At 43.0% G+C, this 16,306-nt stretch overlaps 1 protein-coding gene across 9 annotated transcripts in view; it reads right to left on the reverse strand.

Annotated features, from left to right (window-relative positions):
• The window catches only part of RBBP8 (RB binding protein 8, endonuclease), a 76,355-nt gene that overhangs the window by 12,256 nt on the left and 47,793 nt on the right, over window positions 1-16,306 (reverse strand). For 7 of the 9 annotated variants that reach the window (XM_043539756.1, XM_043539753.1, XM_037892754.2 and 4 more), the window contains 6 exons: window positions 7,260-7,387; window positions 5,031-5,925; window positions 4,805-4,931; window positions 3,592-3,683; window positions 2,217-2,328; window positions 269-439 (listed from right to left, as the gene is read on the reverse strand). In XM_043539756.1, coding sequence (XP_043395691.1) covers window positions 269-439; window positions 2,217-2,328; window positions 3,592-3,683; window positions 4,805-4,931; window positions 5,031-5,925; window positions 7,260-7,387 — 1,525 coding nt within the window. The remainder of the gene's footprint in view (window positions 1-268; window positions 440-2,216; window positions 2,329-3,591; window positions 3,684-4,804; window positions 4,932-5,030; window positions 5,926-7,259; window positions 7,388-16,306) is intronic. The other 2 variants (XM_043539755.1, XM_043539754.1) reach the window with 1 other exon arrangement.

Raw genomic sequence — 16,306 nt, forward strand, 5'->3', positions numbered from 1 at the left:
CCCTGTGTTAACTTCTGCGATGCTTCCCTGCTTCTGTATGAATGCTAAATGAGTCACTTAATGCAGTAGCTTTTAAATAGCTCTCTATTCTCTTAAAATCCTGGAATAGTGAATGAATTCCTTTGAGTTTCTGATAAACAAAATAATCACTTATTTGGTATATTTCTTTTTCTAGTGGGATTGTGTCCCTGTTAAGAAGACAGGTTCTTGTTTAGTTTGACCAAATTATTAATAATATAATTAAAGGAAAAACAAGTGTACTACTTACTCATTAGTTTGCTTGCTGATAACACTTCCTCATTTTCCTCCTCTTCCTCAAGAGGATTTTCTTTTTCACCACATGCTGAAGAACTATCCTCTTCTAGACAAGATTTATATTCTTCATATGATGTCCGATCAAACATTTCTGCTAAGCTATCATTCATTTTTCTTTCTCCCTCTGTAAAAAAGGTCAGAATGAACATCTAAATCAGTCTTTCAACAAAACATATTTTTGGTGGAATATTAGTCAAAAGAACAGGGTTATACTGTACTTCCAGCTCTGTCACTATCTTGCTACAGCAGCTTAGTCAACTCACTTAATTTTTGTGTGCCTTGTTCTTCATCTTTTAATATGGATTCTGCTTTCCTACCTCAGAAAGATACCTTGATTGATATAAGTGTATAGACGAAAAAGTTTCAGAGTAACAGCCGTGTTAGTCTGTATTCGCAAAAAGAAAAGGAGGACTTGTGGCACCTTAGAGACTAACCAATTTATTTGAGCATGAGCTTTCGTGAGCTACAGCTCACTTCATCGCTATCTTACAACAAAAAAACTTCAATCCAGAGTCCAGCGAGAAACTGCTGAATTGGAATTCATTTGCAAATTGGATACTATTAATTTAGGCTTAAATAGAGACTGGGAGTGGCTAAGTCATTATGCAAGGTAGCCTATTTCCCCTTGTTTTTTCCACCCCCCCCAGACGTTCTGGTTAAACTTGGATTTATGCTGGAAGTGGCCCACCTTGATTGCCATGCACAGTGTGGGGAGAGTGGTCAGTTTGGATGAGCTATTGCCAGCAGGAGAGTGAGTTTGTGTGTGTGTGTGGGGGGGGGGGGGGGGGTGAGAAAACCTGGATTTGTGCTGGAAATGGCCCACTTTGATTTTCATGCAGGTTGTAGGGAGAGTGGTCACTTTGGATAGGCTATTACCAGCAGGAGAGTGAGTTTGTGTGTGTGGTTTTTGGAGGGGGATGAGGGGGTGAGAGAACATGGATTTCTGCAGGAAATGGCCCACCTTGATTATCGTCACAGTGGTCACTTTGGATGGGCTATTACCAGCAAGAGAGTGAGTTTGTTTGTGGGAGGGCGGAGGGTGAGAAAACCTGGATTTGTGCTGGAAATGGCCCAACTTGATGATCACTTTAGATAAGCTATTACCAGCAGGAGAGTGGGGTGGGAGGAGGCATTGTTTCATGGTGTCTGTGTATAAAATGTCTTGTGCGATTTCCACAGCATGCATCCGATGAAGTGAGCTGTAGCTCACGAAAGCTCATGCTCAAATAAATTGGTTAGTCTCTAAGGTGCCACAAGTCCTCCTTTCCTTTAGACGAAAAAGTGATTTCACAATAATAAATCCTCAACAGTAGCACTGCATGAATGAAGATATTTTGTTGATAGCTGCTATTGTGGAGTTATCCAAACACAAATATCGTTATTCTTTACTGGTGAATGATAACAGACCTCCATCTGACTTAGATATTTTAAATATAGTCATATATAAATCAATTTGACATGAAATAATTTTTATATATATCTTTATAAAATCACACACGCACACATTATAATTGTATATATTTAGCATATTAAAAATGAGATCTTTCTACAGATAAAGTAAGTTTGATAGGGTCAATAATGGGGTATTTTTTGTGTCATGACAGTACTTAAATATTTAACATAACATATTTTATTTCAGGTTAGACAAGTACTATATGAGGTATATTTAATTTGTTTATAGAAGTGTAGAAAGGAAGCACAATCTTAGCCATAAACTATGAACCCTATCCAAGTCTTTGACCTCAATATAAAGTTTTCTATTGACTTCAACAGGAAATGGATTAAACCATCATGATAAACTTGTAGTCGTTACATCAATGCTACCGTAATGCTACAAACCAAACTATACTGTATCATCAACCAATTTTCAATCAATTTGTGAAGAGGAGAAAAATACATACTTGGACTGCTTTCTCCTTTCTGCTCTTGGGTTTTCATTTTTAATAGCATGCTTTCACTAACATATGTGTAGTCCATGTCAGTCTCTCCTCCTACTCTTGATTGAGAGCCTTCCTGAATAAATGAAGTATAATAATGGTAATCACACTTAAAAGTTATAACGAATTGACATATTTCAGTCTCATATCAGGTACCTGAAGTTTCTTTACACTGCAGTGGTTCTCAAACTTTTGTACTGGTGACCCCATTCACATAGCACGCCTCTGAGTGTGACCCCCCCTCCCCCTTATAAATTAAAAACACTTTTTTATATATTTAACACCATTATAAATGCTGGATGCAAAGCGGGTTTTGGGGTGGAGGCTGACACCTCGCGACCTCCTGAGGGGTCCCGACCCCCAATTTGAAAATCCCTGCTTTACAGAGACAATTCAGACAAGTCTCCCAAAGAAATTTAACAAGTTCCCCACTACTGGAGCTAAGAATCTACTGATAAGTTTTTCCACAGTTGTCTTTGGAAAGTAACATCTGCATGGCAGAGATACAGAAACTTGTTGCTAATGCCAGGTTATACAACTGGATTTGAAACCGGGGTAATCTGGCGAACATCACTAATCACTGAGATCACATTCTACAGGTTCCTTCTGTAAAGTTCTATGAAAGGAAAATGTATTTATGGATGTATAAAGCAATTCATCAAACTGTCAAATCTCATAGATGCATAGATATTTAGGTCAGAAGGGACCATTATGATCATCTAGTCTGACCTCCTGCACAACGCAGGCCACAGAATTTCACGGAATCTCATGGAAACAACACCTGCAATTACATGATCAATACATTTGCAAACAAATTAATCTTTTAAGACAAGCAAGAAGGACAAAACAATTACCATTCAGGAAAACACTCAACAAGGACATGCTTCCTTACGGACTAAGTGTCAGCAATCCAAATAAAGTTAATACAGTCAAGTCTTGTAAGTCTCCAACTATTTACAATATAGAATTCACAGTGAACACTTACAAAAGATAAATTGCATAATTAAGAACATTCTTTAATTTTTTTACAAAATATTTTAGTAATGACCGTTTCCTTTTCCACAGCTACTGGAAAAGCACTCAGAAGAACGTGGTACTAACTTTGTAATGGATAATGGAGAGCTTTGGGAGATAAGTTGAGGATCTGCTTTGCAAAGTTTTGTTTTAAAAATAAGTAAAATGTATTTGTAATGTTTAAGTCTACTCTTGGCATTTTTTCTAAACCATGATTTATATGTGCAGCCTAATATCAAAATTAGCCTAATTTACTCTTTTTAAAAAAGTTAAATTTATTATTTATTTTATGGGACATGAGGGTGTGACTCAAATTTCTGCTTACCTTGGTGCCAATAACCGTAATATCCATTTTGTACTGGGAAAGGTCTGCTCCTGGATCTATACTCCACTGCATATTTTCTAAGGATGGTTTATCTTAGAGGTGGGGATACAGGAAGCAAGAGAGAAAAGAGAAATCAGAATCAAACTACTGACATCTAATGCCAATCTTAGGTGTATTTCCTTTTTAGCTATTCATTATTCTTTTAGGCTTGCTTTTTCTCATAACAAGGTTGAAATAGTGCAGAGTAAGTACACTAATCTGATCTAATTTAGTTCGGATATAAAGAATTTTAAAATAATTCTTTAGATTTTTCTGTATATTCACTGTATACACTGTTACTGTAATGATGCACTCTCTTTTGTATAGTATGTATAAAAATCATGATCTTAAATAAGGATAATATTACAATAAAAAGTTTCACGTGGTCTGTCAGCTCATCCTATCTATTCAATACTGATAATGACAAAAAAAGTAAAGATACTACTAAACAAATAGCTAAGTTGGTGGTCTGAGTTCTTCTGTTTCAGAGTTGGCTCCAAAAGAATACTGCTGAGTGAAGAGTCATCGAGAGAGAGAGAGAGGGAGTGTCAGAGATTCCAGTTAGAAAACTGAAAATATATAGTATAATTCCTGTAAATAGGGGTATTTGGTAGTAATGCTCTCCACAACTAAAGAACAGGAATTTCTTAGAAAGGATAACGTGAATGCAAACAAACATACAGACAGCCTTAAAGCCAGCTATCATTCATTTTAAATGTCTATCTATATATGAGAAAGTTGGTGTACAGTAAAACAAACTTATTTTGTTTCAACATCTTATTCATATACTGCAGCAATGTGCTATGTGCACTTATTATACTGTAAAGTAAACTAGATTAAAAAAAATTCTTTCCTGCCCTTAATCTAAAGCCATGAACAAATACTGTCTGGTGAAAACAGAATGATAGGGGACATTATTGATGAAACCTTCACGAAACAGGTATGTTTTCAAAAGTGATTTGAGACAAACGAGGATGGAGTCAGTTAATGTACAGGTAATTCTAGGAATAAGAGGTGGCATATCAAAGGGCATGAAGTTAGGAGCAGGATTAGAGGAAGGGAACAACAACAACAACAACAACAACAATAGGAGGAGGAGGAGGAGGAGGAGAAGAACAAAAATGTGAACATTCAACTATAGGCATGGGCTGAAGAAAGAAAAATTTTAAGTTACCTTGTTCATTTTGCAGTGGTTTAGTTTTTGTTATTCTACAAGGGTTTGGTTGAAGCACAGATGCCAGCTCACATTCTCCATGTCCTGTCCTGGTTTTCTTTCTAATTGGTTCATGGCCACCGGCAACCTAACAACATACTACAATTATAACATTTCCCAGACTTTAAACACAACATTTGGAAAGGAAAAACGTAAAATACACATTTCCCTCAGAGATGCAACATACCTTCATGTCATCAAAAAGTAGTTCTGTCTCCACTGTGTTTGGCAATGATGGAATTTTGAAAGCAGAGATTTCTTCTTTTATTTGCATCAAAGGTTTATCATCTGGACATGTTTTGCCATGTGACTGGAGAATCATCTCCTGTACATAGGGATCTTCTTGTGACTCTTTTCCTGACAAATAGCTTCCATTGTTGCTATTTTGGATGGATGAAGAACCCTTTGGAATGGGCTTCACCAGCTGTGAAAAAACATCATGCAGCGTGACCTCTCTTAGTTTATTTTTACAGATCTCATCACTTCTTGAGCTTTTTTCTTGACAGTGAATAGCAGAAAAACGATCAGACAGGTCCAGAGGCTTATCAATTATATGATCTCCATTAACAGGTTGAAAGTCTGCTTGAAAAGGGGAAGAGTTTTCTTTGTTGAAAGATGTTTTTTCACAGCTAGTCACAAGCTCATCTTCTGTTTTCTTTCTTTTAGCATATCTATCTGCCACTTGTTTGTGAGGTGCAAGGAGGAAGTCATTCTTGATCATCTCATCTTTACCTGAGCAAGTGTTGACCACACAAGTTATGGATTCATTAACATCGCTTTTCACAACCATCTGCCTACTGGCTGAGACCTGGCTGATAACAGAGTTTACTTCAGCCCCAAGATTAAGTGGTGCAACAAGAGCAACATCTTCAGATTTTGATCTAACTTTATGAGATCTAGAATTGAAAGTACTGTTGAAAGGTTTTTTTTTGGCATTGGACTTCTGTCCTGTTTCTAAAACAGAAGGGGAAAGACTTGAAGTCAGGCTGTTCTTCATGTTGTTAGATGCGCCGAAAACAGGAGAAGCTACCTGAGAATCCCAGTCTACATCTGGTGGAGTGTTTTGAGATGGATCTGAAAGTCTGAACATATTGAGAGATGAAAGACATACCTTGAGCCACTGGGAAAAATGATTTTTAAAAAATTCAGTCCCCTAAAATATAAGCAATATTCAACAATTTTCAGCCAGCAACTGTATAAATTGAGGGGGAAATTATGTACTTACCAGCATGTATTCTAGTAGCTGAACAGAAAATTAAAAAGTTGTAATGACTTTAGTTTGTTAGGTTTCAGAGTAACAGCCGTGTTAGTCTGTATTTGCAAAAAGAAAAGGAGTACTTGTGGCACCTTAGAGACTAACCAACCGATGAAGTGAGCTGTAGCTCACGAAAGCTTATGCTCAAATAAATTGGTTAGTCTCTAAGGTGCCACAAGTACTCCTTTTCTTTTTAGTTTGCTAGTACAGTATTATCTAAAATTTTAGTAGTTAGTATTAATAAAGGGTTACCTCCCTGAAAGCTGTAATACAACACTATTCCTGGCTGTATTTCTTATTGGATAAAAAGGAAAGATGAGAAATGAACACTGTTTGTACGCATATAAGATCTGGTCAATGATCACAGTTAAAACCAGAGGACCAAAACTAGGCAAAAACAGATCTGGTTTTCTGTTTCAATGTGATCCTTAGTCCTCCCCTGGCTTCTCTCGAATATGGAAGAGGAATCAACCTGACACAGAAATCTCTCCACCCACAGGCCTTGGCTTTCAATCTATTCAAAGGATGGAAGGTGGAGAAGGTCTGGGAGAAAGGCCAATATAGGTTCTTATATGAATCGTATTATTGTTGAAACTGACTGTTTCAACAGCATGAGACCTATAACCTCCTCAATAATGTCTGTGGGGCAGTCAGTGGTTCCCTCTTAGGATCTTCAGGTGGCAGCCAGCTCACTCACCAAATGGCCACTCTGACCCATGCTACCTTAGAGAAGAAATTAAGGGAAACGGCCCACCTCCCTGTCTCTTTTCAGCAAAAGTGAACCCCTGGTGCCACTCTACTATCTTACCAGAGTCTGAGGTTGAAGGTACCCCAGAACGCACCACACAATAGCTAAGGAAATCTCAGAAGTGGGGATTCATTGCCCTAGGATACTTCCCCCTCAAACATTTAATGTCATCTTGGTAAGAAAGAAGTAAAAATCAATGGTTTTGTAAATCTCTCCAAGTCATAAGGAATTTTGTTTGGTTTTTAGTAACCCTGACGTGTTCGGGTCCATGAAGCCCACATAAAATGAAACTACTGGGTTTTGCAGAGCCCTAACTTTAAAGACAGACACCATATTTTATCAAAACTAAGATGTGATATAAGCCAATTTACCTCTATTCATTTTTATTTGCTATAAATTAAAAAGAAACTCACCCCAAGTTGTCGTCATTTCTTGATGATTCATGAGCTAGCTGTTTTCTGGAATCTTCCCACTGTGGGCTCTGAGGCACCTGGGTCACTGGAATGTTACTTCTAAGAGCATTCAGTACGCTCTGGGACTCCTTGAATGCCATAAAAAGAAAGTACATTTGTATGAAAGAATAGAAAAGAACTAAAATTATAAATATTAGACTTGCAAATTAGAACACCAAAATCCCAAACTAAATAGTTCAATTTTGAAAGTAAGTAGCTGAAGTTTACCAGCCAGCTGTTATACTACTTTAACAATCTGCTTTTAAATAAGCCCTAAAAAAGCGCTTTAAAACTTTTTTCAAGACATTTAGCTACCATGTTTCATGCATGCAAACCAGTAAAGAACTCATTTCATTTTGTACTTCTAAGAAAAACACTACTCTATACAGATTATTTTACCAACCTCCCCATGGTCGAATCCAAGGGTATGTCTACACTTCAATGTAAGTCAAGGGTTAGTGGGACTTGAGTCGTGGACCCACGATTTGAGTATCTACACTGATTGCCAACCCTAGGCTCAAAACCAGGACTCTAGTATCCGCACTGCAGCATGCAGATCCGAGTCTAACCAACCATATCCCAGACTTCCTAGCACTCTCCTGAAATGTGATTGCTCTAGCCCTTTCTTTGTGGCACAGTGTAAGAAAACTTGACTGTCCACCCTGCCTGTTACAGGAAGTTTGAAGCCTACCAACACATCCTGCCAAGCATTTGTTTACCAAGATCTCTCATTTTGGTCTGCATGCTCCCAGCGACCAAAGCCAGCAACATATAGGCGGCGCCATTTGAAGAATTTCTCTTACATGCACTTTTACTCCTGTTTCAGGAAACAGGCAGAGGTTCCATGAGATACTGGTGGACATTTCTGAGGCATTTTCTGACCCACTGAAGGCACCTGACAGAGCTAATGATGGAGCAGGAGAACACAGACATGGCAGACTTGAACTGGCTGATGATGCTCATGACACTTGGTATAGCTAGCTGCTGCTAACTCCTACATAGACTTATGCTTCTGGGAGCAGGGCCACAAGCACAAACTGCTGGGATCTCATTGTCTTGTAGATCCAGGATGACGAGCAACAGGTCCAATATTTTCGCATGAAGAAAGCTACATTTCTGAAGCTTTGTGAGCAACTTGACCCAATTTTCCAGCATATAGACACAGGCATGAGGGTGGCCAGGCTGGTCCATAAACGACTTGCTATAAGCATCTGGAAGCTGGCTACCCCAGACTACTATATGTCTGCTGCCAACAAGTTTGGGGTTGGAAAGTCAACTGTGGATAAAGTGGTGGCAGAGGTTTCTGAGGCAATCAGGCATGTGATATACCCCACAGTGATGGGCATAAAAAATATTCTGGAAGTAACTGCTGGCTTTGAGAGAACAGTGTTTTCAAGCTGTGCTGAGGCCACTGATGGGCTGCATGTGCCCATACTTTGCCCCCCGCAAAGAACACGAGTACATAAATTGCAAAGGGTACTTCTCCATTGTTATGCAAGCAGCTGTGTACCACGGTGGCCAATTTATGAATGTCAACATGAATTGCACTGGAAAAATTCATGATGCCAGGGTTTTCTGCTGACTGGGAGTCTACATTCATGGACGGGCTATGACACTATTCCCACCAAATGACATTGTCATAAATGGAGTTACTGTCATTCTGGGGGACCCCACATGCCCCTGTTGACCTTGGCTTAACTGTACCCTGATATCAGAGGCCCTGGCAAAAGGTTTAATTACACTCTGAGCAGTTTTAGAATGGTTGTTGAATGTGCATTTGGCAGATAGAAATCCCACTGGCGGTGTCTACAGACCCGTTTGGATTCCAGTATCATCAATGCTATGCTCATACTGTGGCTTGCTGTGTTCTTCACAATTTTTGTGAAGCCAAAGGCGAGCCATTTCCCCTTTAATGGACTGCTGAACTGGTATACTCAGCCAGAAAAGTGCACCAACCACAGATGGAGCTGGATGCACATGGGCAACAGAAGTTAGGCAGGCTTTGTGCTCCCACATTACAGACTTGCATGGGCCAATGAAGAGGGAGAATAGTCCTTTATAAATATGCTTGTTGAGGGGAGTAAGGGCGAGGCATTGATTGCCATGAAATGTACTTATGAATGCGGAGTAGGTAAGGATACCACGTCTGTCTTGGCCAAGCTTGGTGGGAAGGTGTAGAGGAGAGAGTTGTTCCACGGGATGAGGAATGCGTCTCCTAGGGATGCAGTCCCGAGTCCCGCTCTGGAGCAAAACAGCTGACATTTTCGATTCTGGGTTGTGGCAAAGAGGTCTATTGACAGGGTGCCCCAGAGGGAGAAGAAATGTTAAAAAGTATTGCAGGATGCAGTTCCCATTTCGTGTCTGTTGAGAAGTGTCTGCTGAATGCGTTGGCAGTAGTGCTGTGGGAGCCTGGTAGGTAGGAAGCGATGATTTGTATTTGATGTTGTATGCACCAATTCCACATTTGGATGGCTTCCATGAAAAGGGAATGTGAACAGGCTCCCCCTTGTATGTTGATGTAGTACATACATACTATGTTTTCTGTTAAGACCCAAACAGATTTGTTCTTTATGAGGGGAAGAAAGCAAAGGCATACTCGCCTCACTGCTCTGAGCTCTAAGAGATTTATGTGTAGGTGCGTCTCTGATGCGGACCACCAGCCTTGTGCTTTGTGTCCCCCTAGATGCACTCCTCAACCGATTAGGGAAGCGTCCATGGTGAGCATGAGCGTTGGGGATCGTTGCTGGAAGGAAACCCCCGTGCAGAGGTTTTCTGGTCTTGTCCACCAATGTAGGGAAGCTAGAACATTGGGAGGAGGAGTTAGCAGCATCCCTAAGGTGTGTCTGTTGGGTTTGAAATTGGAATTGAGCTAGCCCTAAAGTCATCTCATGTGTAGCCTGGCATACTAGACCATGAAGGTGGTGGCTGCCATATGACCAAGGAGCTGTAGACAAATTCTTGCCTGTGTCCTGGGACGAATAGAGACTGTGCATATGAGCTGCGGGATAGCAAGGAATCTGTGATATGGGAGCGAGGCTCTGCTCTGGATTGAGTCGAGATGAGCTCCGATGAACTCGATCTGTTGTGTAGATGTCAGGGTGGATTTTTGGATGTTTATTTGAAGGCCTAGGCTGTGAAAGAGGGAGATGGCGAAACGAGTAGCTTGAAGTGCCTTGCCATAGGAGATGCCTTTGATGAGGCAATTGTCCAGGTAAGGGAAAAGCGTGATCCCATGTTTGTGGAGGTGAGCCACGACCCCGGCTAGAGTTTTGGAAAAGTCTCTTGGTGCTGTGGAGAGGCCAAAAGGAAGAACTCTGTATTGAAAATGGTCGTGACGATTGCGAATCGTAGGAAGTGTCTGTGAGCTGGATGAATTGCTATATGAAAATAAGCATCCTGTAGGTCAAGGGCTGTGAACCAGTCCCCTTGATACAATGCAGGAATTATTGTGCCCAGTGTGACCATCTGGAATTTTTGTATCCTCACGAATTTGTTCAGTCGGCATAGATCTAGTATAGGCCTCCATCCCCCGGTCTTTTTCTGGGTCAGGAAGTAATGGGAGTAGAACACTTTCCCTCCATGTTGCGTCAGCACAGGTTCCACTGAGCCTAGCTGGAGAAGGTGAACCACTTCTACGCGAAGTAGGTGCTCGTGAGAGGGGTCCTTGAAGAGGGACAGGGAAGGGTAGGAGGATAGGATATGAATGGGATAGAGTAACCGGACCGAACTATTTTGAGGACCCAGCGGTCCTGTGTAATACGCTGCCAGGCATGTTGGAAACTCTGGAGGCGGTGGCCAAATGGGCAAGTAGGCTGTGGAATCAAGGAGTGGTCGCTCGATCAACGTTTCAAAATTGTTGTTTATTCCCCGATGGGTGGGAGGTGGTTGCTTGAGCTTGATTTTGTCTGCGCTTAGGGGGTCTAGAGCGATTCCTCTTTATGTCATATGGTTTGGGTTGAAGCCGATAATATTGTTGTGCGCGCGGTCTTTGGTAAGGTTGGTATTGTCGTCTCTTGCGAAGAGATGGGTGAATATGCAGGGTGCGCAGTGTTGCTCTACAATCTTTCATAGTGTGAAGTAGTTCATCGTTTTTTTAGAAAGCAGTTTGTCTTTATCAAAGGGGAGGTTCTCCGCTTTGGTCTGCAGACCTTTAGGGATGCCAGATGCAGAAAGCCATGAAGATCTGCACATAACCACAACAGTTGCAGTAGTACGGCCGCAGTGTCCACCGTGTCTAAAGAGGCTTGTAGGGCCATTCTGGAAATCAACTGGCTCTCGCTCAGAATTGATTTAAAGTCCGTTCTCCTATCCTCTGAAATGCAGGAGCTAAATTCAAAAAGTTTATTATAGTTATCAAAGTCTTAACTGAGGAGGAGTGCAGAGTAGTTTGCAATCTTGAATTGTAGAGTGGAGGACGCGTAAACCTTGCGTTTAAGGTCCTTATCTTGCAGGTGGGCCGATATTGTGGCTGTTTTGTCCTTTGTGCGACTGCATCCATGATGAGAGAGTTCAGTTGTGGGTGAGAAAATAGGAAGTCAGCATCCTTAGCAGGAACATAGTATTTACATTCGGCCTTTCTGCAGGTAAGTAATAAAGAAGCTGGAGTTTGCCAGAAAGTGTCAGCTGGTTCCTTGAGTGCTTCATTTACAGGGAGCGCGATCTTTGAGGTGCAGAGGGTTGAAGGATTCTGAGGAGTTTGTGTTTGTCTCCTGAACCTCTTCTAGGGGGATGTCTTGCCTGAGTGCCACCCCCTTGAAAAGCTCTTGAAACTATTTACAGTCATCCATGTTCTGTGGAAGCGGGGGGAGAGGGCTCTGTCTGGAGCAGATGGAGAATTAGGGTTCAGTGAGTCAGGATATGGTTCATAGCTCATGTTCTCAGGAGGGGGTTCAGGTACTCTAGAAGCGGACGGATCTGGAGATCGAGGCACAGAAGCAGGTAGTGGTTTCGTGGAAGAGGTCTGAGGATGAGTGGTAGGAGGATGTGGCCAAGGGTACCACTGGGGCCAAGGCATAGGGTAGGAGAACCCAGGTGCCATCCAAGGGGGGGCGAAGTAGGGAAACTGAGGCTGGTGGCTGAGGACCGTAGCCTGAGGTGGAAGAGGGTCCGGTGGAGGAGGACAGGCAGGTGGGGAGAACTCCGCCTGCTCCTGTATATCGGGTTCGCTGTCAGTCAAGGTAGCCAGTTCAGGTGGTGAGAGCGGCTGTTCGAAGAGTGAGCCCTGTGTATCCAGGAGCAGAGTTAGGCTCAGGTGGCACTGAGAGGTCACACTGAGTGAGGAACTGTTGCTCCTGCTCCCTGGGCTGAGCTGAGCCTGGACTGTGCTCTAGCACATTCACAAGTGAAAGTGAAAGCGTCACCAGTGCCGCGCATCTGTTGGAGGTGCCCTGCAGGGAGTTCGCTGCTGGTGCCGGGGCAGGCTTGGTGCCAACATTCTTCCTGGCACCGTGGCTATTTTTAGCATGGAGGAGCTCGGTGCCGTGGAGATCTTCCCGGTACGGAAGGTCAGGTTCCTGCCTCTGCGGGAGCCGCGGCTGAGGCTTTAGAAAGAGTTGAGGTGCCTGCCTGTGGCGCTGTCAGCACAGAGAGTAAGGATCTCGCGGGAGACCCTTTACCTTTGTCAGAGTCTCTCCTATGAGACTGCTGTGCTTCTTGCCTCTGCTCCAAAGAGGGTAAAGCAATGCTCCCAATGGTTTGGATCTGGCCGGGGAGCATGTAGGAGCAGGTTTAACTTTTCCCGTCTCCGAAAGCGGCTGGTGGGATTTTTCCATCAGAAGCATTTTAAGCAGCAGGTCCCTGTCGCGCCGAGCCCTTGACTTGAGGCTTGTACAGTGGAGGCATTTTGCGGGAATGTGGATTTCCCCGAGGCACTTCACACAATGTGAGTACCCATTGGACCGTGGCATGGAGTCCTGACAGGAAACACACTTTCTGAATCCTGAAGCCCCAGGCATTGTGAACTAGAAATGGCAGGGGAGAGTGTCTCAGCAGGAGACAAGCCTGAAGCTAGAAGTTTTTTTTTTTTCCTTTCAACTAAGTAACTAAACTATGTAACTACACTAAAGGAAGGGCAACAATTGGGATGTAACTAATAACTATTTCTATATTCTTTGTTACTTTTTTCCTACAGAGACCAAGGAAGAGAAGTAGGACTGCCCCGAGTCCCGTCTTCAGCCGGGGATGGTTGAGAAGGAACTGAGGGGGGTGTGAGATGCAGGCACTCAGGAAGATTCCAAAGAGATGGGAGATACCAACTGAGCGCCTGCGTCCTGACCAGGCACTGCTACTGAAAATCTCTGATCAACGGTGCCGGGACGCACTGACACCTAGAGTGGAGTACTCACAGGGACAGCACTCGAAGAAGAAAGTTAATTCACAGTATGAACGGATGTAAGAAGTGACTGATGTATGTATTGATGTAACTAACTGTATTGAAAAATAGCACTTACATACCAAGTCCCAATTATCTCTGATCATGTATTTATTTACCTTTATTATTGAAACACACATTATATGATGTGATGCAGTGATAGCACTGACATTTCTTACTAAAATAAAAAGCTTTATTTAGAAACATTTATTAGAAAAATACAACATTAACACATTGCCAGGCAGGCCAGCTGCCATCACCATTCCAGAACACCAGTAACACAACCTTACAAACAAACAGTGCATAAACAAGCAAACACATCTACAAGACAGAAACCCCCTACTGTGCATGTTCCCTGGCTCCCCAATCTCCTTTCCCTTCCTCCCATGTTTGCCAAGAGCTAGGCACCAGGGGAAGGCAGTAAAGGCATCTGTGGGAGAGGATGTCAGTATGGAGGACTGAATGGGGCACTGTTGCCCTGCCCAGCCACTGCCTGATTAACCTAATTGCCTTCTATGATGAGATAACTGGCTCTGTGATTGGGGGGAAAGCAGCGGACGTGTTATTCCTTGACTTCAGCAAAGCTTTTGATATGGTCTCCCACACTATTCTTGCCAGCAAGTTAAAGCAGTGCGGGCTGGCTGAATGAACTATAGGGTGGATAGAAAACTGGCTAGATCATTGGGCAGTGATCAATGGCTCCATGTCTCGTTGGCAGCTGGTATCAAGCGGAGAGCCCCAAGGGTCGGTCCTGGGGATGATTTTGTTCAATATCTTCATTAATGATCTGGAGGATGGTGTGGATTGAACCCTCAGCAAGTTTGCAAATGACACTAAACTGGGAGGAGTGGTAGATATACTGGAAAGTAGGGATAGAATACAGAGGGATCTAGACAAATTAGAGGATTGGGCCAAAAGAAATCTGATGAGGTTCAACAAGGACAAGTGCAGAGTCCTGCACTTAGGACGGAAGAATCCCATGCACCACTACAGACTAGGGACCGAATGGCTCGGCAGCAGTTCTGCAGAAAAGGACCTAGGGGTTACAGTGGATGAGAAGCTGGATATAAGTCACAGTGTGCCCTTGTTGCCACGAAGGCCAATGGCATTTTGGGCTGGGTAAGTAAGAGCATTGCCAGCAGATCGAGGGACATGATCATTCCCATCTATTCAGCATCGGTGAGGCCTCATCTGGAGTACTGTGTCCAGTTTTGGGCCCCACACTACAAGGATGTGGAAAAATTGGAAAGAGTCCAGCAGAGGGCAACAAAAATGATTAGGGGGCTGGAGCACATGACTTATGAGGAGAAGCTGAGGGAACTGGGATTATTTAGTCTGAAGAAGAGAAGAATGAGGGGGGATTTGATAGCTGCTTTCAACTTCCTGCTTTCAAAGGGGGTTCCAAAGAGGATGGATCTAGACTGTTCTCAGTGGTAGCAGATGACAGAACAAGAAGTAATGGTCTCAAGTTGCAGTGGGGGAGGTTTAGGTTGGATATTAGGAAAAACTTTTTCACTAGGAGGGTGGTGAAGCACTGGAATGGATTACCTAGGGAGGTGGTGGAATCTCCTTCCTTAGAGGTTTTTAAGGTCAGGCTTGACAAAGCCCTGGCTGGGATGATTTAGTTGGGGATTGGTGATGACCAGGGGGGTTGGACTAGATGACTGAGCAGGGGGTTGGACTAGATGACCTCCTGAGTTCCCTTCCAACCTTGATATTCTATGATTCTATGATGGGGCCCAATTGCATGGGCCACCCAGTCATGGAGTTGTCCAAGCTGCTCCTGGACTGCAGCACAGGGTACTGCAAAGGGGACTCAAGCCATGATGCAGCAGGGGCCAGTACTCATGAGGACATTAGTGATAGCAGCCATTCAAATAGTTCCTTCTGCTGAGTTCTGTCATCCTCCTTTAGCAACTCTTCCTTTTCTAGGAACTAGGAAGCCAATGTTAGCTCCCACACTGCAACCCTGTCCTCAAGCTGTACAGCCAGTCTGAACCTTTCTGCTTGCGTCTCATCATGCCTTTCCTCTAGCCATAAGTCCCTCTATCTTAGGTAATGGACCTCCTTGTTGGCCTTGTCCAGAACTACAACTATAAGTTCATCACCGAAATGCTTCCTTTTGGAATGGTCCATGAAGGTACACTGACACAGGCTTCTTCTGCACTGTAGAAGTACCAGCCTGTAGAAGCTGAGGGGCCTGGAATAAGGCAAGACAGAGAGGGTTTTTGTCTCAAATAGCTCTGTGCAGGAGCACAGAAAAAATCCTTGTGGAATTTCAAGGACAAATTACTTTTAAAAACTGAATTTCAATACATTGTGAGGGGGATGCTTCAGCCCACAGAAGCTCCCTGCACACAGCCAGGTTAATCACAGTGAAATAAGTACAGAGACAATGGCAAGTTAAAAATCAGAGCTACCTTCTCCCCCTCCCCCAAGAATTGCAGAACAACTTGGGTTGTGGGAGGGCAACGGCGACATCAGTGGCTGTTTCACAAAAGGTAGCTCTATCACTTCAGGCATTCCATGTTTTGGAGGACATACCAGTTTTTGTGGTGCCCGACTGGCAAATAGAGGTGTTATTGCAAGCTGCCTGTGGGAAACCAGCAATGTATGCCACTGAAATATGCAAAGTAGC

This window comes from Chelonia mydas, chromosome 2 (genome assembly GCF_015237465.2).
Source record: "Chelonia mydas isolate rCheMyd1 chromosome 2, rCheMyd1.pri.v2, whole genome shotgun sequence".
NCBI classification, from domain to species: Eukaryota; Metazoa; Chordata; order Testudines; family Cheloniidae; genus Chelonia; species Chelonia mydas.